The sequence below is a fragment of the Mirounga leonina genome, unplaced genomic scaffold (genome assembly GCF_011800145.1).
Source record: "Mirounga leonina isolate KUSES-001 unplaced genomic scaffold, KU_Mleo_1.0 Mir_91, whole genome shotgun sequence".
Taxonomy (NCBI): domain Eukaryota; kingdom Metazoa; phylum Chordata; class Mammalia; order Carnivora; family Phocidae; genus Mirounga; species Mirounga leonina.
This window is the reverse complement of record NW_023270839.1, coordinates 24,685,493-24,710,704: the sequence shown is the minus strand read 5'-3', so window position 1 is coordinate 24,710,704 and position 25,212 is coordinate 24,685,493. Positions and strand designations below refer to the sequence as shown.

Here is a 25,212-nt window from a genome sequence, read left to right as displayed (position 1 = left end):
ATAACATTGTAGAGACCATAGTCACACTCATATCTTGCATGTAGTATTTTATAAAAACGCATGGATTGGAAAGTATATTTGAAATTTATTGTGTCATTAAAAAAAAAGAAACATAGCTTGGCTGAAATGGAAGAGACAATATTGCATAGTAAAAGTAGCCCAGGAAGGAATTCTCACCTCTTCAGAATTTTTATTATTAAACATTTCAACCTTACATTAAAGTTGAAATAATAGTGTAAAGTATACCCATATATCTTCCACCTACATTAAATATCTGTTAACATTTTTCCACTTTTATACACATAATATTCTCTATTTGCTTATTTGTGTATCTGTGTATATATAAATATATGTTATTATATATAATATATATTACACTAGCATGTATATTATATATAAATGTAATTATATATTTATAACATATAGGTATGTGCTTATATATATTTGTTAATCTGTTTGTTTTGGTGAATCATTTGAAAGTTAAGTTGCATACATCACACTTTACCTCATAGATAATCAAAATACCATGACCATATCTAAGAGAACAATTCCACAATATTATATAATATGTAGCCCATGTAAAATTTCCCCACTTGTCTCTTTTTGAAACAGAATCCAATTAAGGGGGGGTGCCTGGGTGGCTCAGTCATTAAACGTCTGCCTTCGGCTCAGGTCATGATCCCAGGGTCCTGGGATCGAGCCCCTCATTGGGCTCCCTGCTCAGCGGGAAGCCTGCTTCTCCCTCTCCCACTCCCCCTGCTTGTGTTCCCTCTCTAGCTGTGTCTCTGTCAAATAAATAAATAAAAATCTTTTTTTAAAAAAAGAATCCAGGGCACCTGGGTGGCTCAGTTGGTTAAGCGACTGCCTTCGGCTCAGGTCATGATCCTGGAGTCCCAGGATCGAGTCCCGCATCGGGTCCCTGCTCAGCAGGGAGTCCGCTTCTCCCTCTTGACCCTCCCCCCTCTCATGTGCTCTCTCTCTCTCTCTCATTCTCTCTCTCTCAAATAAATAAATAAAATCTTTAAAAAAAAAAAGAATCCGATTAAGGTTTGGTTATTATGTCTTTTTAATCTAATCCCCCTACCATCTTCTTATTTTTTTTTTTTTTTAGAGAGAGGGGTAATTTATTTTTGGAAAAGTTCAGGACAGTTGCCTTTGAAAATCACACATTCTGGGTTTTCTGAGTGTTTCCTTGTGGTGGCATTTGTCTTGTTCTTCTACCCCATATGTCCTCTCTGCTACAAGTTAGGTCTGGAAACTTCATTTGATAAAGGTTTGACTATTTTTGGCATAAACATCATAGAGGATGTTTAGTACTTTAGATTTAATCAAATCAGGAGTCATGGAAGTATTTCAGGGTGGTCTATAATAGTATAATTCTTGAGGAAATTAAAAGGTAACTTTTGGTGTTACTGATGCTAACTTTGATCAATGGGTTTGGAACCTGGGTGGAGAATCCCCCCAGCATTTCACTCAGGTACCACGTCTAGCACTGGGCAGAGCAGTTGGAAGTGGGAGTTCCTGGTAGTGAAGTGATACCATGTAAGTAGATGCACTTTGTAACACTGGGAGGGGAGAGCTTAGAAATGTGAATTCAGTACTATTAGGACAGTGGAGCAGTGGGTGGTTAGCCGTCTTAAATTTTAATTTGCTGTTTTAGGTGAGCTTGTGGTTAGTATAATTAATAAAGAACATAGTAAAGTGCCTCATAATCAGTCAACACTATGGAAATGAATACTATGGAATTGGATTATATTGAGCAGCTGCAATCCTAGTTCATGGGCTTTCTCACATTTCTAAGGTTAGAGCTTCACGTAAGCAGCCAGCTATCTTGCAGACACCACCAATTAATAATGGAACATAAGCACTTTTCAATAAAGTTGAGAGAGAGATTGAACTTAGAGCTCTAGAGGGCAAAATCACTTTGGGGGGCTTTTGCAAAAGACAGACGCCCAGGCCCCATGCCACATCTACTGAATTGGATTCCAGGGGATGGGAGTGAGGGAGAGGGGGAGAGGGGCTGTGGGAGGACAGGGGTGAGGCCCAGGCATTAGCATTTTGCAAAACTTCCCCAGGTGATTTGGTTATGTCCTGAGGTTAAGAATAATTGGAGTGAGAAGAAATGGCAGCAGTTATGAGACTAATTATGATCATGGAACTTCTTTGCTTTAATTTTCCTCAGACTAAAAGTTCTCTGAACTCTTCCCTCAGGAGGTTGTATTGAAATTCCCCACGTTAGGAGTCTAATGCGTCCCAGGCCAACCTACCTGAAAGGAAGAAGCATGCTGTGACCCTGTCATGGATAAATTGATACCTCGTTCTTTTTTTTGTTATTTTTATGAAAAGAAGGATTTAAAATAATTGGAGCCTACTGCCCCAAATTATATCCTTGTGCCTTCTCTGCAGTTTGTGGTTTAGGGACTGGGCAGGAGTGACAAGATTTCATTGTACCACAGAATATTCTTTCTCTGTGCATGATGCATTTGCTTCAGGGTGAAGTCTGATTACAAATGTAAGTGAAGTAACACTGTGGGTCACAGCATTCTGAGCTGCAGATCTGGGAAGGGACCGAGGATCCGAAGCTACACATACACGTTGGTTAGATCCTGTCTTGAGGCTAAATCTGTGGGGACTGTGGAACAGTCCTAGAGCCCCTCACCAGTCAGAATGGGAACATGTAGACCCCAAATTTCCCATGAACAAGCCACACTAAAGTAAGCCAGTTAAGAACAATTAAAATTGCATTTTAATTTGGGAAAGGCTTGGCCTCTTGCCCTAGTTCATGGAGGTCTTATAAGGAAGTGATTGTGGAGCAGTTTGCAAACAGGAAGTGTTTTTAATACTATATTTTAGTTGAATTAGGAGTAATTATTTACATTGAGGGAGTGAGTCAGACATTACCCAAGCATTGAATTAGGCACATTCCATGTCTCGTGCTGGGACTCTCTGAAAAAAAAAAAAAAAAAAAAAAAAAAAAAAGAATATGCAAATTTCGCCTAGTATCACATAAGTGCTATGGGAATAATTGTAAATAATTGGATTATTAGTAAGGAACTAGGAGTGTGGGCAAATTTTTTTTCTGTGGTTCAAGTATTGGACAAAAAACAGCATAACTTTGGCAATCTAAATGAAACACAAGACAGAAAGGACATGCTGCCAAATCAGAATGACATTTGAAAACCACGTTAATAGAGCATTTACCTTCCAAGAAATTTTTAGATCCAATTCTGTTTCATCCAGATTATGCCTCTCCCTTGGCACTCAGCAATTTTTATTGAAAATGTGTCCTACAGATACATTTTATGTCCACTTACTAATCTGCACTGTCAAATGGTTTGGTTCTTTGTCCATAATGTTAAGTATTTAGTGTAGAAATGTGTCAAGTCTATAGATTCTGTTACACATACTCCAACTATTTGCCAGATATCCAGTATATTTAATAAAGATGGGTCCCTGTGCGCTCTAGAAATGCCTAATGAAAATTGTCAGAATTAACAGTTGCCATTTCTATTCCATGCGTTTCAAATTGAAATGAGAGTAAGAAGTTGTTGACTCTGGAAAAGTCTAAGGATTATTTTCTTTTTATGAGGGTCTTCCAATGAGGAATTCATGTCTGAAGTCATGAGGCAGTGTCAGGCAGGACTGAATCAGATTGTCTTAGTATTTTGTAGTGTGCCTTGATTTTGCTGGTGTCAATCTCAAAACACGCGTTTGCACCCCTGTATCTTTGCGATCCTCATCTATAAGATATTTTCTGTAGGTTATCTTGACAAAGTGAGCAGCAAAACCAAATCCAAGCAGTGTCAAAGAGAGGATTGTAAATTCAAATTCATGTTCCATTATGTTTTTTAAAGATTGAAAATGTCATGCCACCATGAATCTGTTTGATTCAAGCATTTGTACTTATCTCCGTAAATTAAGAGAAGAAACAAACTTAAATTTCTTTCCTTGTTACCTAACACAGAAGGTTTTATTTATTTTTTAAATAAAAGATTATGTTGCTGTGATCTTTGTAGTCTCAGAAATAAAATATGCACATGTAGTTATAACTTGGTGGTAGTTGCATGAGACTAAACATTTTTCATCCTCAAGGAGTTCATCAGTAATGTATGGTGAACGTTGTATGTAATAATGAAGGGTTGGAAGCAATTTAAATGATACACAGTAAGAAAATTATTGAATAAATTGTTATAACTTGATGGAAAATTATCCATCATGTACATCCATTAATGTAGCAATTAAAATCATATTTTGGAATAGTAGTTACATGGGAAAATGCTTTTGGCAATGTTACGATTCAAAATTACAGATTTAATATAGTTCCTATCTCGTGAGGAAGAAAAAAACACATGTAAAATTAGGTTAAGATAATATAACCAATATGTATCAAAGATTTCTTTAGCTGCAATTACATGTGATTTTTATTTTCTTATGTTGCTACCTTTTCCTAATTGTCTGAAATAATTTTTTATTTTCGAATTTCAAAAATATACAACAAAGTGTTAAAATAGAAAAGAAATGCCATATGTTAGAGAAGTATTTATTAAATGCCTACAGGTAATATTTGGAAGAATTGAGCCAAATAATGAACGATTGCAGCCTTTGACTTTGTCCATGTGTTTACTGCCTTTAAGAGCACTTTTGCTGTGAACTGTCATGGTGCTGTCATTTTTCTTTATTGACAGAATGAAATGAGGGCAGAGATCTTATTCAACAGCATTTGATTTTTGTATTCTTGTTCAAATTCAATTCTATGGAAGAAGATAGCAGATTTTGAATAGATCTGGCATACTATGAAAAATATTAAATATTAAAATATACCTAGAATTTGGCTACATAAAACTGGAAAATAATCAGTAGGGTAAAAAAAAGAATGCATGAACAAAGTGAAAAGACACTAAACTGAGGAAGCGACAAGGTGAGGCTGGAAAGATGGGTGGGGCCAGAACATTAGAGACTTGAGGGGAAGAAAGGTGTGAGGTTAGTCTTTTTGAATGGTAACACTGGTGGTGTTTACGTACAATCTAAACAAATTTTTGGCCTGTTTGTGTGTCCTGTACTAGAGTTTACTTAATATTTTTCTTTAAATTGAATTAAACTTTTAAAATTCATCCTAATCATAGCAAACATATATGTGAAATCATGAGTCTGTTAAGGTTATACTTTTTAATAATACAAATTAGAATTGATAAATGACTATTAAAGCCTCACAGTCTAAAGCCATCTTGCATCCCATCAGTGATACACATAGCACACTTTGGCAAGCACTTGCATGGAAAGGGCGATGTGGAGATGGGGACTTGACTTTTTGTCCACCCTGTCCATCTCTCAAGTGCTACCATAATTTGGGCGTAGTCCTCTTGCTGAACTTGACTGGGTGATGTTTTGTTTTAGGAACTCCTCGGAAGGCTCGTCTTTCCACATGGACATTAGGGCAGCATGGGCATTAGGATGTGCCACTGAGCACAGATGGCTCATTCCAGCCAGATAGAAGGGAGAGTGAGGAAGAACATTTAGTGATAGGGAGTCGCTGGGGTCATAACTGCAACAGAGAAAGCAGGAGAGAATACACAGAACAGAGGCATGCCTACCTACCTAGAGAAAGAAAGAAGAAAAGAAAAGTGAAAACCTAACCCAGAGGTTTTATCAGCACACACAGTGATTTTCATAAACTGTAGAATTCAGTGGTGAAAGGAACTTACTGGAGTTATTGATTATTTATCTACTGCATCCCTGGGCTCACAGGAAACACTATGCACTTCTGAAAATGACATAGGGGAGCATGCAGCTTTGGGTAGTGGGTAGAAGCCCATGGGTCTTGCCACAACTCAGCCTCCCTTATCTGTCAAGGTCACTGTAGAACAGAAAGGGATATTATGGTCTCAATTTCTCTCATAGGGAGACTGAGGACAGTCTGACTTTGGTCCTCTGTGCTCACTACATGTTAATTTTTCTTGTTTTTTGGCTGCTGAATCCAGATTGACTTTCTCCTTTTAGCAAAACGAAACAGAACAGAACAAAAACGGAGGCAGATTTTTGTATCCAGTGAGAGTACTTGGAAATTCTCCTGTGGCCTTCACTTTTCACTGTCTACTTGAAGATGGACTTTTGCCCAAGGGTTACAATGATTTCAGACCAATGTCCTTACTCTTTATCTTAAATACCTAATGTCTTTGCATGGGCAAATATTTTAAAATGCTTACGTATTTGTTGCTTGCATGGACCCAATCCAAAAGAAATGAGTAACCCATTTCTTCTGTTCAAGGAACTCCCAGGAAGAAGGTGCCATGACTTGCCTCACTGCAAATTTTGAAATGTTTTGCTTTCTCCAGCCTGAATAATAATAGACTGTAAGCTCCATAAGGGCAGGGATTTGATCTATTTTAATCATTTAAACATCTATATCAAGCACAGGGGCCGATTCATAGTAGGCACTGATACATTTTTTTGCGTGAATGAATGTATATTAATATCATAATGCTATCTATGTATAGGACATCACAGTTGTAAAGTGTTTGATCCTTACAACAGTGTCTTCACAGTGGGTAGAAACTGGTGTTTTTATCCCCGTGTCCTAGGTGAGGAACATGGAAGTGAGCGGTAGAATGGTCTGCCCAAGGCTTCACACGGAGTCACCGATGTGCAGTTCTATCCCTGAACACTCTTTCCCAGTTTGGAGTCAAGCAGGATGGGGCACAGCTGTTCCTCTGCCTAATGGTTCCTGCTTTTCTGGACCTTCATGGAATTCTCCTTCTTTATTTTCAGATTACAGGACAGGCCCATGTTTTACTGTGGTCAGCAACCAGATGTGCCAGGGACAGCTCAGCGGGATTGTCTGCACAAAAACACTCTGCTGTGCCACGGTCGGCCGAGCCTGGGGCCACCCCTGTGAGATGTGCCCTGCCCAGCCCCACCCCTGTCGCCGGGGCTTCATTCCAAATATCCGAACGGGAGCCTGTCAAGGTAAACCTCTGGCCGATGGAGTTATTAATGGATTCATCTTATTTGCTCTGGAGAGCCATTCTGCAGTGAAGTTGGAGAGAATGGAAAAGCGGCGTCAGAGACATAGCTTCACGATTTCGCTGACGGCATGATATCCAACTTAGGCATTAGGAGCGTGGCTCAAGAGAGAGCCTCTCATCTCCCTGGAGTTCTCCTTGCCCGCAGCTCCCCCTCCCCCCACAGAGGTGTTTCTAGGGGGTGGTAGGATTCTCTTTGCAGCAATGCCGTGCATTGTAGCAATGCTGTGTTTAAACACTAAGCAAAATTTGTGCACAAGGTAGTCTGTTTTTCCCGGGTTTTTTTCCTTCATTTGATACTGTTGGAATTCCTCTGTCTCATGGGTTGTACTTAGTTGACCTCAAGAAAATTGTTCCTCTCTCCATTCTACATGCTACATTATGCTTTTTTTTTTTTTTACAAGTCAGAAATAAATTAAGATTTGTTTCACAGTTTTAAATATCCCCAGATGTCGCCTGCTCGCTTCTTCTCCTGCCTCCCATAGAAGCCCTTACTCTGTTTTTGGCTTTCACTCCTGTTCTTCCAGCTGTACAAATTCTTTTATTGTCTGGATGTCTGGCAGGAAACAGGAGGAAGTGAACGGAGGCAGTTCAGCACTAAACTGATGGGATTGAAAACTCCCAGGCTGTATCTGTTTCCTTTAGACATCTTCAGGGCTTTTTCAGCAAGTTGCAGTATTTTCAGAAAATTCAGGGTATGCTTTTCTGAGGCAAGCAGATACTAGTTTTGTTCTGTATGTTAATTCTAAGGCTAATATGCAGTAAAACAGAACTTGAGCTTAATCCCACAGGTCTGTGGGTCTCCATTAAATTATATTTCCACAAATTCCACTTGTGATAAGCACTGTTGGTCCTGGCTCCCGACTGCTGTGTATAACATACAGCTCCTTTATGTGCCCTTCAACTTGTCCTTCTGAGTGTCAGGAGCAGCAAGAAGCCACTTTGAAACAAAGGAATTACAGAGGGGTCTAGTGTGTGGTTTTATAAAATAAAAAGTAAGTTTAGTTCCCCCTTTCTTAGGTACCTTCTTTATTTTTTCTCATCCTTAGAAAGTCCCAGTGAGTTTTGAAGAAATTCTTGGTCTTGGTGTTCTGAAGCCAGCCACTACCCATGAACACACCGACAGAGACCAGAAAGCCAGATATGGTGTCCATGAGTCCTTGTCAGAGGTTGAGGCACTAAGAGAATTGGGGGACAGAGAATGAAAAGAGAGAGGGAAGAGCGACTCCTCTGTGGATTTACTATGCATTTTCTATGGTCTAGACTTGTCCAGCATTTTCTTTCTGTCCCTTCCTGACTCTGCTATTAGACATCCAAGAAAGAAAATGAAAAGATTTCTGTCAGAAATTTTGTGCAACCCACAAAATCAAAATGGCAGTCATATTGCCACTTTGAGAATGAAATTCATCATGTTTGGTTGTGTGTGTGTGGTTCCCACCCCCGCGCCCCCGCCTGAGGGATTCTGCTTTCGGCTTGGGGCTCTGTCTCTTTGCTGGCGTTTTCAGACCTTGGGCCAGATGTGAGGGGCTGTGGGCAAATGGGTTCATAAAGGAGGTTATTCTGTCTTCAGTCTTGGAAGGTATGGCCAGCAGAGAAGTGCCCTCATATATATTACCTCTTGGCCAAAAATTATGACCAACATGACTATCAAGTTTTGTTTATATGTACCATCAATTTCAAATAACATTTTAATAACTTATTCGGCATATCAAGAGAATGGAAACTTCTGGTCTAAGACAAAATTGAGATCAGCTGTAAAACATAATCTAATTATACTTCACATATAGCTATTCATTTGTGGGCCAAGACATTCCATTTAAAACAGCGACACTTTTATAGCAAAATAAATTGTTGCTCCTTTAGTATCCTTTCCCTCATGCCGACTTTTCTCAAGAGCACATGTTATTAGAGATCTTAAAATTGGTGATCATCCTCTTGCTTCATACAGTGAAGAGTAAAACAAGAGAGTATACTAGGTTTCCAGATTTCAAAAAGAAGATCCAAAGTGAGAGAAAGAAAATTTAGACTGCCACCCCGGGGGTTCCTTTTTTAAACTAGACCTTTGTGTGTTATATATGAAGAGATGGAAAGAATGTACATGATGTATTTTTTACAGTCTTTCTAACTGAACATAATGAGCCTGGAATGATTACTTTTGTTCCTAGGAGGTTCCTATTTGGGGCTACATGTGGGACCATAGTTATTAGGTGCCAGGGATACAGCCGTGAACAAAACAAAGAACCTGCCCTCTGAAATTTGCATTAAAGACAATGGATTTGTGAAACAAAACAAAGCAAACCAGTATTTATCAGGTTGGCTGGTGATTCAGCCTATGGAAAAAAAGAAGCAAAGAAGGGTGGTGAAGGACAGGGGGCTGGCTGTTGCTATTAGATTGGCCAGGGAGGGGTCCACTGCCAGAGTGGAACAGAGACCTGATGGACGGGGCAACAGGAACCTTTATGCAGCTCTGTGGAGGGAGAATAATCCAGGCAGAGGGGTCACTGCTACAAAACCCGAGGCAGTTGCATCCTTGGTATATTTAAGGAATGGCAAGGAAGCCAGTGTGGAAGGAGAGGAGTGAGAGAGGGAGGACGCCAGAGACTCAGAGGTCAGAGAGTAGAGGGGGCAGATAGAATCTGCTAAGATACGGACTTGAGTTTTGAGCTGGGAAGGACACACTCTGACTTACCTTTAAAAAGGTTCCCTCTGCTGGCTGCTCTGCCAGCAAGGTGAGTCTGCGGCTGAGACGGCGCATTCATCTGGGGTGTCTCTCAGTTCTCAGTCCAGGTTCCTGGGTTATTTAGTTCTGACTGCACAAGCCAATTCTACAGGGTGGGGGGTGAACATTTCCCATTTCATTTGCATAAAAACATTCACTGTCTCATGTAGGCCGAGTGATCTTAAGTAAATTCTGTTTTAACTGAATCATTCAATATAAGTCTTAGAGACAGTTTTATTATAGAAATGGGTTGCATTTTGATCCTAAGGCTTTTTTGAATAACTCTAGTTATTACTGTCAGCCTTTTAATCATTGTATCCCTATAATTTGCAGCATGCATAATAAAACCCACAAAAATCAGTATAAATATTCCCCCTTACCCAGGGAAGATAGAAGGTGGGAAAATTAACAATATTTGTGACTTCTTATAAGACATTATTGACCAAGTTTTGTTACTCAAGTAATGTATTTTACATAGAGTAATTGTGAGAAATAGTTTCTCTCATCATATTCCAAATATTGTGATGGACGAATAACTCACTGACATAAATATGGTAATATAATTGTAGACAAACTATCACATTTTCTTCTGCAATGACTTATATGGATCTCTCCCTCTCCTCTCTCTCTCCTAAAATCTGACAGATGTGGATGAATGCCAGGCCATCCCTGGGCTCTGTCAGGGAGGAAATTGCATTAATACTGTTGGGTCTTTTGAGTGCAAATGCCCTGCTGGACACAAATTTAATGAAGCATCACAAAAATGTGAAGGTAAGAAATATGCTTGGCAGTTAAGGGGTGGAGGGGCAGGCAAAACCCAAATCAGTGACAAGCTTTATTGTAAATTGTTCCAGAATCCTTCTGTCTTTGTCATTCCTGTGAATGTGTAAATATAATATTCTTACCAGAAATAATATGCCTTTGTGCTATTGAACCAGAAAAACCCTGCAGCTTTTTCCACTTTTATAGACCCAAAATAAGAGATCCATCTGAATCAAATTAAATATTAAAACATGAAATATTTTTGAACCAATATTTGGGTTAAAATGTTCAAGACACATGTTTTTGCATAGTTCTAGAGACATGAATTTAAATTTAATCATTACATATCATTCAGAAAGACATATCTTCTCATGTTTTTCTAGTTAAAATGTATGTTTGATTTTTTTTTTGAGAGATTAACTCTTACTTATATTTATGCTCCTAGTACAAGTTTAGTATTTTCTTTTCTGCCTATCAAATGGAAGCCTTTTAATGTTAATCAAACAGAAAAATAACTGGAGGTAAATTTATATATTTTCATTTAGTTTATAGGTTGAGCTCCTGAAAATGTGTGTAGAGAGAATGTGTTCACATTCACCACTCCTGCTACTTGCCAAAAAGAGGCCTGGCATCCAAGGTCATAGTAAATGCTTTTTCCCTGAGAGGGAAATAAGTAGGCAGCATCAGACTCTCTTTTCTTTGCTGAGGGCCATATAATGTCTGACAGTAATGTAACAGGGTACTGGTCCATAATGTAACAAGGTACGTGTCTCATCAAACTCAGTGGAGCAAATTTCTTCCTTCATTTTCAGCTCTACCTGGTGTGATATAAAGTTTCATTTCGATGCATGTACTGCAACTCCTAAACCCCAGCAATGAGGAATAGTTCGTTCTAAGTCATTTGTCTGGGATTGGGTCTGGGTCGTTAATCTTCTTGGTAGATAGCCACAATATATCATACATGGGAAAGACAGCATCAGATTTGAGGTGCGGTTCATAAATTACACAGAAGTTTAATATCTACTTGCTCTGAAACTGAATAATCTGAAATTTGACTCTGCTAGAATTATCTTTATGGGTGAGAGTTGTTTTTAAGTTATTAATCATCATAGAATTTATAATGATATATTCTTGAACATGCTATATACAGTTGAGGTAGCTGTGAAAAATACTCAGGTTCTGAGGAAGGAGGACTTCTTAAAAACATTTTAAGTTTCAAAGAACAATAAATTTGACTCTTACAGCCCGATGTATTCTAGGAGTTATATTGTAGATCTAAGTTAGAAGCAGAGAATGTTGATGCTGAATGGGGTAAAGAACTTACCTATTTGCACCCTTTCACGTTATAAATTAAGGAACTGGCTATGTTACGTGCCCTGTTTGAAGTCATTTAGATAGTGCAAAATTTACTTCTTTTGATTCACACTCTGGTACTTGTTGTACCATATTATATCATCTTCTTTCCTGGATATAAGCCATAACCTCTAATATTAATATTTAATTATATTTGCTAATATTTTGAAAATTTTGAAATATAGTATAGATTTTCAGGTACCCTTTATGTGTGTTTTATGCCATTAATAAGCTGTTAGGTTTATAATAGCATGCAAAATCCACATCAGCAGTGGGTTGCATCTTATATTTTCAGGCTTTCTCAGCTTGATATATTCACCTTAGATATCGTCAGCTTTCAGATTTAGGGCAGTATGGTCCATATGGTTTGTCCAGTCTTCATTGTTTTCTGGAATTCAGTAGCTTTCAGCTTGGAGCAAAATTGTTTTCCTGTGTCCCTTGCCTTTCCCTCAGACCTGTCAGTTAACGTGGGTCAGGATGGATCACCTTGTGTGGTTGTGAACAAGACAGAAGATGCACAGATTTAATACTCAGACTGAAAGAAAACTCATTCAAAATCCTCCTGTTAATGCTAAGAAGCCTAGTATGGTGGTGTGTCCAATGGACAAAAAATTTAGTCTGAGAATTACTTAATCCTTTTTCACAAATATTTTTTTTTCCGGCTACATATTGAAATCAGTAGCAAGATAAAAACAGCATACTTTTGGCTAGACCTTTTTTTTTTTTCCTTAGCCATCTACGGTTACATTAAATTCAGATGATGGGTTTTTTCCCCTCCCTTTTTATTTTTTTTTATGCAAAATTGAGACTGGAAGAGAATGTCCCATTAGTACTACATGTACTCTGGTCTGGAAGCTGGTTTGGGCATTGTTGCCCTGTCTTACTGGGGTAGGAGAGTAATCAGAAAGTCCTCCAAGAATGCTTGGTAAGCTGAGTCTCCTCCTTCAGCACTCCCTTGCTTTTCTCCAGCTCCATGCCTCATTATGGGAAAGTCGTAACTCTGGGCATAGGATGATTGATAGGATGGTCAATAGAAGGAATTCCAGAAAATCTAGCCCACACCACTGAAAGGATGAAGAGAAATTCTGTGTGCTCTAGGAAGATGGGCAGGCCACAGTGGGATTCTGTGACTTTGTGAAAATCATTCTGGCACCTTTGCCATTACTTTGAGTGGCTTTTTGGAATGCATCTTCCTCTTGACTTGGAAAGGAAGGGACTGGATACCTGGAAGCCCACAGTAATTTATTTAAAAAACCAATTCAATCCAAAATGGGCTTTAGCAAATTTACAGGATGCTAACCTTCACTCCCTCAGTGATGGTAAGAGCAGTTTTTTTGTGAGATCTTCCTTTTGCAGAATTCTCCTTTCTTAAAATATCCCCTTTCCCTGAAACTTAAAAAAGTCACGGACTAAGTTTTGTATCAATGCATGCAATTTAGATTCATACGAAATGTAAATTAACAAGCTGAAGTGGTTAAATAACAATTACTACATTTTCATAAATTTAAGAAGAAAAGATTAAGATTTATAGCTATGATTTGAGAAAAAGGGAAACAGAGTTCATGCCCACCTTCACTGTTGGTTTTTCCAATGACTCTCGAGTGTGCACACTGAACGAACACATGAGGCTTTTCTTTTCGGAAACCAAGGCCATATTTGCATAGGTTACTGTGGGAGGAAATTAAGAAATAAAAAGTGTCATTAAAGGATTAAGTTTTATTTCTGGAAGAAGTCCCTTGGATTCCTAATTAACCACTAATATTTTGGGATTTAGATTATCGCCAGCCCAGCCTTTAGCAATTATAATAGAGCACTGCATGATGCAAAGGACTTTTCAAAAATGTAGCTCTTAATCTGTGCGCTCCCTAATACATGGCCAAAAACCTTAAGACTTCCCCTTTCTAAAATGATGACATATATATCTGATGGCTACTTGCTCTTTTAGGGGCTCTAAGTGGGATCGCTGCCCCTCTCCCCACTGCCCAGCCCCTGGCACTTGGAGACTTGGGTCTCACATCACTTTGTAATTGAGCCTCTTTGCTCTTACTTTGAGTTTTACTCATGCTGGTTTTCAGAAGGTCTCAGCGTAACGCAAGAGCTATGCCTGGGCACCAGAATTATAGAAATCAGTCCTGTGCTCATACGTATACTGTGAGGATTAGATGGGTTGACACACATGAAACCTTTAATCAATACCTGGTGCTCAATACCTGTCAGCTCTAATTATTCTTGTTGTTGCTATCATCTCAGTAAAGGAGCCAAATCTGACCTAGCCAGCATGTGAAAAGTGTCTCCTTGGACCTGCCAGCTCATTCTGTTTTTTAAATAACTTTTTCTGGTATATTTTGTCACTTAAATAACCTCTTTGGTTATTGATATAAGTGACCTTATAGGATGGTAGCAGTCATTTATACTAACAGGTAGAAAAATATTTCTTTTAATAAACACTATTTCTTCATATGCTCTTTGATAGGAGTTCAGTGACCCAGACATTAACCTTTAGGGACAATTTGAGGAAGGTATGTTCTTCTTAATACCTTTGTGTTCCAGGGATACATCTTCTTCTATCCTTGAATGAGGTTGTTGAATCCCTTAGGCTGGACTTACTTGGTTTTGTTGTTGTTGTTGTTGTTAGAGAGAGGCAGTCTGTGTGCCTGCTAGGGGAGGAGCAGAGGTTAAGAGAGAGAGAATCTCAAGCAGGCTCCACACTCAGCGCAGAGCCTGACAAGGGGCTCGATCCCAGGACCCTGAGATCATGACCTGAGCCGAAATCAAGAGCCTGGCACTTAACTGTCTGAGCCACCCAGGTGCACCTTGTTAGTTTTTAAGTAGGAGTGTGGCTGGTCAGTGCAGGAGGATTGATGCTAAAGAACTGTCTTAAAATGTGTCTTCTGATATAATGCTAGTTCTAGAACCTTAGGCTCCGTCCTTGGCTGTTTCTCAGCCTGACTTTCACCCACTCCAGTAAAATGTCTATCTGTCGGCATAGAATATACATCTTTACCATTATACAACTTCACAATGACAATGCTGTTTATGTTAGCATTGACTCTAATATAAGCAGGGGAATATTGTTTGCTTTAGCCTCTAGCCTAGCATAGAAGAATGAGGATTTTGCTTTTAAAAAGGTTACACTGCACGTAAACAATGTCACTGCTGCCTTTTTGACTAACAGGGTGATCTTGAGTCAGAAGACCCTTGAATTTGGTCCACTTAGAACTCTATTTTGTTTTATAAGTGAAGAGCAGCACTTAAACTGGAGAAGAAATAGTCTTTGTTTTTTAAAATTTAGGGCTTTCCGAGTGCCAATGATGTAGTCTGGCCATTGCAATACTCCCAGGGGGCTTGGGTCAAAATGCGTCTGTCCCTAGGTGAGTGCAGAAAGCCCACTCCTCTTGGAGTCAAGGTCATGCAGATACCCTGTGCTCTGAGTTCACTTTTAGCCTAAGCAGGAAGTTCTCAATTTCTTTTCTCCCCTCACTGGTGGCACATCTATTGACAACTGTCAGTGTCTGAAGCTGGTTCTTGAAAAGTTCCCCTTGAAGGAACTGTTTCTCAGGCTAACCCTGACTATGGCCTCCACTGACTTCACAGGGTATTCAGGAATTGGAGTGGTTTTCAGAGTTGTCCCCACTGGGGTAGATGACCAGACCATTCTCTCGCCTCCACCATCAGTCATTGGTGTGGGTTCATGAGAAGGGTGTAGATAGTCCCAAGTGAGGTGGCTCTCTGCAGCTCAAGCAGACCTGGAAGGAGCTGAGAACCAGAGGCTGTCTACTGATAGTACCCTTAATGCTAAGTCAACAAGTCCTCCCTTGAGAGGGCTCTGGGTGGAGGGTCCCAGTGTCCCCCACAATTCACTCACTGAACCTACAGAAAACCATCATCATGGCCGTGTGGGTGCCCCTGAGAACACCACGATGGCCGAGTCTTGGTCAGCACAGACCACATGCTCTTCTCTATAGGATTTCAGTATCTGCTTGTGGAAAATCAGATTGAGAAGAAACACAGGAACTCATGCAGAATATAGAGTAAACATAAAGGGAGCCTAACTCAATGCAAAACGTGGAGAGAACAGGGAAAACAAAATTTTAAACTAAATGAAATTTGCAATATTAGCATGCTATCGTTACTTGGTAAAACAGTACATAGTTTAGATTTTACAGGGGAAGTTTCTATTATCTTACTCCAATCTCTTGAGGTTTATAAGTTCCTTGGGTAAGCCTGGGTTGAGAGAAGCACTCACTTTTTGAATTGACTATTTTATATGCAGCTTTTGTTCTGTAGAGATCGGTTTGACTGGCGTTATATCTGAACCTTTTGATGATGAACAGTTTTATACTGTGTTCTGTGAATACTAAACTCTTCTTTATATTCCAGATATTGATGAATGCAGCACCATTCCTGGAATCTGTGATGGGGGCGAATGTACGAACACAGTCAGCAGTTATTTTTGCAAATGTCCTCCCGGTTTTTACCCCTCTCCTGATGGTACCAGATGCGTAGGTAGGTTTAATTCTAAACAGCGTGCCTGATTCCTGTAAATCAGTTCCATAACAAACATCTTCCAAAACGCTTTTGTTCAGGGGGACTAATAATTTCTCACTTGATGTAAAATGTACCTTTACATCTTATTAAACAGTTGAGCACTCTCTTCAAGAAAAGAGGCACCTTGTGGTCTTGTATTAGGATTTTTACCTCCCAGAAAGAGGGATGATCCAGGAGCCCATACAGATATTCTCAGTCTATAAATTAACTTTGCAATTATGCAAGTGTCAAACCTTCTGTCATTTCCTGGGACCTGTGTTAATTTAGGTCTGAAATTTTGCAATAATCTCTTAATTGGTCTCCCTGCTTCCTGGCTTCTCTACAATCCATCTTGTCAGATTTATCTTTCTAAAATAATGCTTTGATTAAATGCTCAAAAACCTCTGGTAGTTTTCCATTAAGATTTGGAAATTAGTGGCTTTTTAGTCTGTGTCGCATGGATCCTTCAGGTGCAGCAAAGGTCTCCAGAGCTGCTGGGGTGGGAGAGGGGAACCGTGAGAAGGGGGAGGCTGAGGGGGAAAGGACCCTCGCCTCCCACTCCCTGCCTCTAACATGCACACTCCAGGCAACTCTGCTTTTACCTGGTAGTGTGTTAGCTTCTGTGTAAAATATCCATTAAATAAGGGATTTTCTTGTTTTAAACGAATAGGTTTGATAACTGCTGGATTTAACGATTGCTAAGACTTCTTTCGAAGTCCAGTTCTCTAGAGTAAAGTTCAAGTTCCAGAGTGTGCAGCCTAGTAGTTAAGGACCTTCACTCTCTGACCTCTTTCAGCCTTGCTGACTTATCAGCACAGTCCCTGCTTCTCACCCTCAACCAGGTCATCTGTTTTAATTCCTTCCTGCCTTGAATCATACCTGTGGTACCACTCAGGATACTCTTCCCAGCTCAAGCTGCCTTTCATGCTTCTACTCAGGTTCTCTGTCTTTGAAGATGTCCCAGATCAGCCTACCTGAAAGCAGTTTCTCCCTTACCTGAGATATGCTTCTCGTAAATGGTCTCCTAGGGAAATTTTATGTCTGTATGTTTTTATGTCGCTAATTAAGTTGTAAGCTCCCTTTAAAGGCTAAATAACTGCTATCCTCCTATATCCCTGATGGTTCTCGGCATGATTCCTTGCATGTCATAGACACTCAGTAAGTATTTGTTGAATATCAAAATGAGTACTTCCTTATTATTCAGGCAAAGCTCGGGAAGCCTATGGCACATGGCCTCAGAGAAAAATGAACACTGTCTTTTGATGTTTGTTTCTGGCCCATATTTTCAGAGACACTCAGCTTCACATCCTCACCACAAGCCATGAGTTTCAGACCCAAACTGAATTGTACTTGAAATTCTGAATTCCTTTGTACTTAGTCACATATAATAAAAGCTGAGGACGGTCTCTTAAGTTGACATTTGAATAAGTACAACCAGTGAAGGAAGCATATCTGGACTTTTCCTTAGAAACAACGGTGATGCCTGGATTGCCGGATTTTCCAGGATCTTCCATACATACTGGTACCACAGGGAAAGAATGGCCAGTGCTATTCATGGAGCTCTTTTTTCTCCCCAAACTGTCCCAATTCGCACTTGACATCCCATAATGATGCTTAGCAGAGAGATAGATCAGAAGTTCTTTCCTGGCCAAATAATAGGTAGATTTTTTTTTTTTTTAACCTTCAAAGAGAGCCCTGGATTATGACTAAAACACCTTTACCTATCAGATGGTTTACATTTTTATCAATCTTTTACCAAATATATCCATGCTATTTAAAAAGAAAGGGGGAGACTAGGATTCAGGGGTGACCTTCTAGGTGTGAGGTGTCTTATGGAAATTATCTGACTTCATGCTCACAACCACACTGTAGATGGGAAGAAGCTGAGGTTTACAGAGCTCAGATAAGTAATTTGGTTCAATTGTTTACGCCGTTAAGAAGGGAAGGAGCTGGGATCCCAACTTGGGCCTGAGCCCACAGTCCCAAACCCTCTCATTGCTCCCTCCCAAATGACCACCGGACACAGTAAACCCTTTCTTACCATAACCTAGGCCAGTGCAGTTTCTTCTTCTTTGGAACTTTATTGTACCCACAGCTAGGAATTTGTTATATAAAATGCTCCAAGCGACATTTTTGCCTTCCCTAAGGCTGATATCTTCTGCCATGGCAAACCACAGAGACCCCCCAAATTATCCCTAGTGAAAAGAAAATACATATAGTCTCCAACTTATAAATGAATCTAGGATTTGTTGGTAAGTTGACTGTTTGGAATTAGCCCATCTAACCAACAGAAAACCCAACCTGTAGCTAGGGGTGTGTCGTATCTCCTTATACATTTCTTCTAAGCACAAGATTCCACCTTGGTCACCACATTCTGAGGCTCTCAGACCTCCCTGTCCCCAGTATCCCCTTTGTTTTATAAGCTCTTAAAGTATTACTTTATTTTTTTTTGTTCTGTGATCTTCCTTTGGCACTTTAATAATACCTTATGTAGGGTAGTCTTTTCACATTAGTGTGTCCTGTCTCATCAATTCCCAGGAATCCTGATGACATCCTGTTTCTAGTTTGGGCCTCACAGCTCCTAACTCCTGGTTGGACACAACAATGTTAGTGATTGGTTGGGAGAGGCCTATTGATAGGCTAGGATGATCTGCAAATACCTGTTTAATCCATAATATATATTTTTTGATATAATGTGGTCTCTGGGTTCTGAAAGGAAGGGGGGCCAAGTGATTCAGAAGGGGGATAAGGAGGAAAGCTTCCTAATCCTTTTCTGCCAGATGTCTTGGCCACAGCAGATTCAAAATAGAAGAAGGTATCTACTCTTCATCTGAACTCCAGTTATCTCCTCCAAATCCTAACATTCTTCCCCCTCACCTTCCACCTTAGCCTCTTTGCGAAGTGATCCAGCACCACAATGGCTTCCTTCCCACTTCCTTGGGCACTGCTGCTTGATGACGTGGGAAACTTCAGGCTGGTGCGCCCAGGAGGCCATTCCTCCCAGTGTTTCCCGGTTTTCACACATTTTCCCTTCCTTTACTTATTAGCCCATAGGTTTGCTTCAAAATTATAAGTTGTGTCGGTGTGTGTATTTTTAACCAAAGCTCTCCTGTGAAAAGAGAAATCAGCAAAATGCTTACTGGAGGTGCAGGTGCTGTTTGTATATCAGAGCCTGCCCGCAGCCCAAACTTGGCTGGTAAGGTTTTTAGCCCCAACATTCACCATTTTGATCAAGAGTTTTCTAACCTACTGATTTAACATGTAAGTGAGCCAGCTGGGCAGTAAAATAGTATCATGGTTAATGTGCAAAATAATAGACATTAGCCCATTAAGAGTTTACAGCTGGCAGCTGTAGGACCCAGTTCTGCTCCGAAAGATAGCCCACACTGAAAATTATATATACAAATATTGGTCAAGCATTTATACTGAGTTTTGACCACCAAATTCATTTGAAACTGGGATATAAGTCAGTTTTGAACATTTCTTCCCATTCTTAACAGCCTTTGCTTTCCATGCCCCAAACATTTACTAATCACTGAGGATATAAATTATTTGTGGCTTTAAAGCCATGAAAAGTAGCAAGTAGGAAGCTCCTTCTTTTTCATGGGGAAGGTACCCCCAGTGACTTTACAGAGTCTATCTTGTCAGCACTCCTCTCTCCAGCCATTTACCCTGGACCAGGCTGGAAGGAAACTTGTTTGGCCTCTCTGCTGAGACTAGTACTCTACTTGGAGGTGTAGGAACGGGGCCCCAAAAGATCTCTAGAAAGCACATTTATACCTGCTAGTGGTTTTAAGTATTTTTCAGAAATAATCTCATCTTCTTTAAAGCTGATCCATAGTTTTATTTTATGGCTTGTCTGGGTTTTTGTAGCCTTCTTCACAGGATATTAATAATTTATATGTTTCGAAGTTAGCCTTTATTTAATTCCATTTTATTTTATTAATTTATTGCCACCTTCAAGGTCTGAGAGCTTCGTGTTCTTAAGAATGATGTAGATGAAAACAATCATAGGTATGACCTCTGATCAAACTCGAAGTTTAGTGTTTCGACAGGCAACATAGGGATGAAGTTTTAACTGTAAAAAAATTCCTCATTTTATAAAATAATTTACCACTTATTTTGTTTCTCGGAGTCCATAGTCTCTCATGGTTCAGTGATGGGTATTAAGGAGGGCACATACTGCATGGAGCACTGGGTGTTATATGAAAACAATGAAGCGTGGAACACTACATCAAAAACTAATGATGTATGGTGATTAACATAATAAAATTAAATTAAAAAATTTAAAAACTCATTTTAAAAATATTTTACTTAAAAAAAAAGAATTTACCACTTCTATCTCTTCAAGTAACAAGCATATTTAAAATATTATTTACTTTTTACTTTATTGCGCATGGGCTATGCAGTGATATGCTTTCCTTAAAGAGGTACATCATCAACATGTCAGGGGGATCAAGGTGTTCTGTACTTAGCTACCTGCATGCCCTATTTCACGGTGCTTTCTCAAAGGCCCATGAAGCCGTTAGGTTTCTACTATGTAACAGGCTCTTTTTTGATAGCCTAGATTTATACTTCAGCGTGTCATTGTTGTCATGACTGTCAGACATGATGTAACCCAATAAAAGTGGCATATAGAAAGATGTCTACCCCTGTTGCTTTGAGAAGATACCTTTCTGCCAAAAAAAAAAAAAAAAAAAAAAGCCTTCAAGAACCATTGTATTCTATAGGACTAAGAACTTGGAATCACGTACATTTTGAACTTGTAAATAATTAGTGCCTTATAAAATCTTGCTAGGGCCCTAGGACAAAAGGAAATCTTGATTCACAAGCATTGGATCTGACTGCAAAGTGGCTCACTCCTTTAAAAAAAAAAATCTCGCAAGTTTGACTCACATTTATAGTCTGAAAAGTAAGAAAGATCTTTTAGAAATGTAGACTATAGTGCAGACTTAATGTTGTTTGAAAATAGATTTATATCAATATTTGCCCAAAGCAGCTTGAATTAAGTGGTTTGAAACAAGGACAACAAAGTCTCCCTTCAGTATAAAGACATGTCTCTCTAACTAATTAACTGTCACTGCCAGTGATTTTCCTAGTCTCTCTTTTCCTATGGCACATGTGGTTGTAATCATTCGTCCCCACCTTGGGGATGGAATGTGGGACTTCAGCCAAGTGCACCAGCTCGCAGGGGCGAAAGGTGTGAGACGAAGGGAGGTCTGACCTAGCATTGTTCCTGAGCAGCGCACGCCACTTCCCTTCCGTGGGCGAGAGTGTCAGTGTGTCCCTCCGGAGCCCACGTGTGAAGCGCAGAGGTGCTGGGGCAGGAGAGTGTTGTTACGAGTTCCAACTCAGTGATGTGTGTGGGGGTGTGTTTCTTTGTTCTCTCAGATGTTCGCCCGGGATACTGTTACACGGCTCTGGCAAATGGGCGCTGTTCTAACCAACTGCCACAGTCCATAACGAAAATGCAGTGCTGCTGTGATGTTGGCCGATGCTGGTCCCCGGGGGTCACGGTCGCCCCTGAGATGTGTCCCATCAGAGCAACCGGTAAGAGCCCTTCCAGTTGTCTGCAGAGCCTCCCAGTCCCACCCCTCACAAGCCCAGTGGCAATGTGCGTGAAGCACATCTGGTAGAAATCCAGGTAAGTGAAAAAGATTCCAGAAAATAAAAGACATGACTCCCAGGGAAATTTCCCCAGACAGTGACTTGGGAAACTACAGAGGTCCATACAGGTAATACTGTTTTCTGGTACTGCTTCTTACTGAGCTTGCTTATCACCACTGAATAGCAACCTTCTCAGGAGGGCTTGTCCTCTCTTATTCTCATGTATTTCTTTTTGGCTCTCAAGGAGTCCTCAAAAGCTCCACTGAATCAAATTCACTGCTCTCTGAGCCTTTCAGTGAGTTATGCTGTATACATGTTTTCTCCTTCCCTAATGCCTGACACCTTTCCTCTTCCTTGGTGCCAATTCTTACTGACTTTTTTTCTTTGTACTACTTCTCACATCTGTCAGATTCCTTCCATTTTCACATAAAGCTCCTTTTCTCTCATCTGGACTATTGCAGTGGCCTCCTAACTCATCTCTATGAAATCCACATCTACCATATACATTTCCCAAAGCATAATTCATCTGAAGTTCAGTTAAAAAAAATTATGGCCGGGGGAAAAGGTAGGGAAAGATGTCTGGAAAAATTTTCCCAGGATGGGGGCGCCTGGGTGGCTCTGTTGGTTAAGCGACTGCCTTCGGCTCAGGTCATGGTCCTGGAGTCCTGGGATCGAGTCCCGCGTCAGGCTCCCTGCTTGGCGGGAAGTCTGCTTCTCCCTCTGACCCTCCCCCCTCTCTCTATCTCATTCTCTCTCTCAAATAAATAAATAAATAAAATATTAAAAAAAAAATTTTTTTCCCAGGATGAATTCAGGCAGTATCTAGTAGTCCAAGTCACTCCATTTCTTGAAAATAAAATTTTACTACTTGGCAGAGCATCTAGCATCCTCAAATCTGACTCCAGTTCATCTTTTAATTCTTCTTCTTTATGGTGGCTTTATTTTTCTAGTTCAATTATACGATCAAGCTTTCCTTGAAACCAGTCTGAGGATCTCTGACGTCAACTGTTCTTTTTTCCTAAAACTCCTCCTCAGTTCGGGTTCTTCCTCCCTACTTCCTAAACCCTGCCACCTTGCTTGTTAAATGCCCTCTTGTTCAGTAAGGATCCTAACATGATTCCTGATACGACCTAATTCCTGGATGTCCCAAGATAACCACAGCTGGAAATTCTGCCTTCTGTCTTGGGGCTCCAGGTATTTACTGTTGCTTTGGCACAAATCCCATCTACTCTGCTTTGTGCGAATGCGTGTTCATGTATTTCTTTATTACTAGTTGATAAATCTCATTAGGAGGACTCATTCATTCTTACAGTCCCATATTCCTTATGCTTTCTTAGCACTTCCACAGTAGGTAGTTAGCAAAATCTGGCTCATAGGAGGCATTCAGGTGGAGTGAACAATTTATTAAGTGACAACTTTCCCAGCAGTTCTAAGTGAAAACCGAGGTTATAACTGCTTCTTCATCTGATTCCTGAACAGTGTATTTGACTCCGAGAACTGTAGCAGAGTGAATCAAGGTGAGGAAGGATAAACACAGAGTTAATGGGATACTGCAGAGTGTTAATCGCAGAATGTGAATTTCCCATTATCCTGGGTTCTACACCTGCTCACAGATGTTACTATAAAATTTCTGTTTATTGCTGAGACTTATATGTGTGGATTAAAGAAGCAATAAAAATCTTTCAATACATTTTAACATATAACAAGTCATATATTTTGTCTGATTTGCTTGCTGTCTATGGCCTAAAAATAAAACCCACCCTCCTTAGTGCACTAGGGGGACCATTTAGTAGGTCACTCTTTAGAATTGCATGGCTTGCGTACCAGGAGAATGACTTTTTAAATATATAGTTAATTTAGGAATCAGCAGCATTGATGCAGATTCCTTTCTGTGCTGAGGTCTTGAATAGAGGACAGAGGGACGGCAGGTTGAGGTGCCTGAAGACCTGCTTTGGAATGCAGGTGCAGAAGACCCTGTCTCCCTGTGTGGCTCTGCAGGGAGCTGCTCTCTCATGTGTACCACTGAAATACCCATAATCTAAGATAAGCCCAGGGCAAAGCAGACTGACAGAGAAAAGCTAATTTGCAGGTGGGTGTTTGTTTGCTCAGATGTTCTGGTAGCGTTCTGGTATAGAACTCTGGGCTCTCAACTTATGGAGAGTGATTATATATATTATATATATATGTGTGTGTGTATATATATATGTATATCCTTCATATATCCTATAATATAGGATATATGTATATCATACACATATATATGTATATAAAATAATCCTTCATATATATATATGGATTATTTTAGACTAGTCAGCTTTTTACCATGTTAAAAAAAAATCAGTATCATCTCTGAGTTAAATGGAGTTAGGAAAGATGGACATCAGTTGAACAAAACTAGCCCCAGTTTGCTGATTCGGAATGTAAACGGGCTCATGGGAAAGTTATGAAGCTGGAGAGAGTAGAACAGAGTATAGGACCCTCTCTGATACACTTTCCTACGGAGGTTAAGATGAATTTAATGGCATGCTTAAAGTCATGTATCAATCTAATTAGCAGAAATCCTGATAAGCTATTCAACTTCTTTTATACAAATCCTAAAAGACTAAAGAAAAAGAAAGGCTGAATTGGTGCTTGGAAGCAAAATGAGTCCCTTAATATAATTGCTATCCAGTTAAATCCAACACATAGTTAATGAATTCCTCTTATGTGCAATTTGCAAGGCTAGGCTCAGAGTGGGAATTAGTCATGAGTTAGATATGATTGTTGACTTCAAAGATTATGCACAATCTTGGTGGTAGAAATTTGGTGGAAAGCAAGTAGCCGGGAAGTGATAGATAGGGCACATCCAGGTAATAATTCTATAAGAAGGATCGCTGTGGTTTCGCAAGAGGGATTGTAGCATCCGGGTTCGGGGAAGCATAAACAATAATATAAATCCTTTCCAGATGCAGTCAAATGCTACAGAATCTGTGTGGGTTAAAATTACAGATAAATAATAATTAAAATGCAGTTATAGAATTCTCTGAATACATGATGTTAACCTGAGTTGGAAATGCCAAATGTGATTGAAGAAGTTTTAGTAATGGACCAACAAGTAACAACAAGGTACAGGGTAGCTAGGTATATTTGGCCACATGTGAATTGGCAGATTTTCCCCATGAGGTTGAATATGAATGTATTTCCATAAGACATATTACAGTACCTTAGAATAAGTCAGATTTAGTG

The 25,212-nt window shown here is 39.8% G+C and overlaps 1 protein-coding gene and 1 long non-coding RNA gene across 2 annotated transcripts in view; one reads left to right on the top strand and one right to left on the bottom strand.

The window, feature by feature from the left end:
- FBN1 (fibrillin 1) overlaps positions 1–25,212 on the top strand; it is a 229,969-nt gene that overhangs the window by 98,971 nt on the left and 105,786 nt on the right. The window contains exons 7-10 of the mRNA XM_034994644.1: positions 6,766–6,963; positions 10,384–10,509; positions 16,234–16,359; positions 21,772–21,930. Coding sequence (XP_034850535.1) covers positions 6,766–6,963; positions 10,384–10,509; positions 16,234–16,359; positions 21,772–21,930 — 609 coding nt within the window. The remainder of the gene's footprint in view (positions 1–6,765; positions 6,964–10,383; positions 10,510–16,233; positions 16,360–21,771; positions 21,931–25,212) is intronic.
- Positions 2,906–12,275, bottom strand: LOC118003605. Its single transcript, XR_004677364.1, has 3 exons — positions 12,173–12,275; positions 9,709–9,844; positions 2,906–2,946 (listed from the first exon to the last, which is right to left on the bottom strand). It is a non-coding gene; the product is annotated as an uncharacterized LOC118003605 (long non-coding RNA).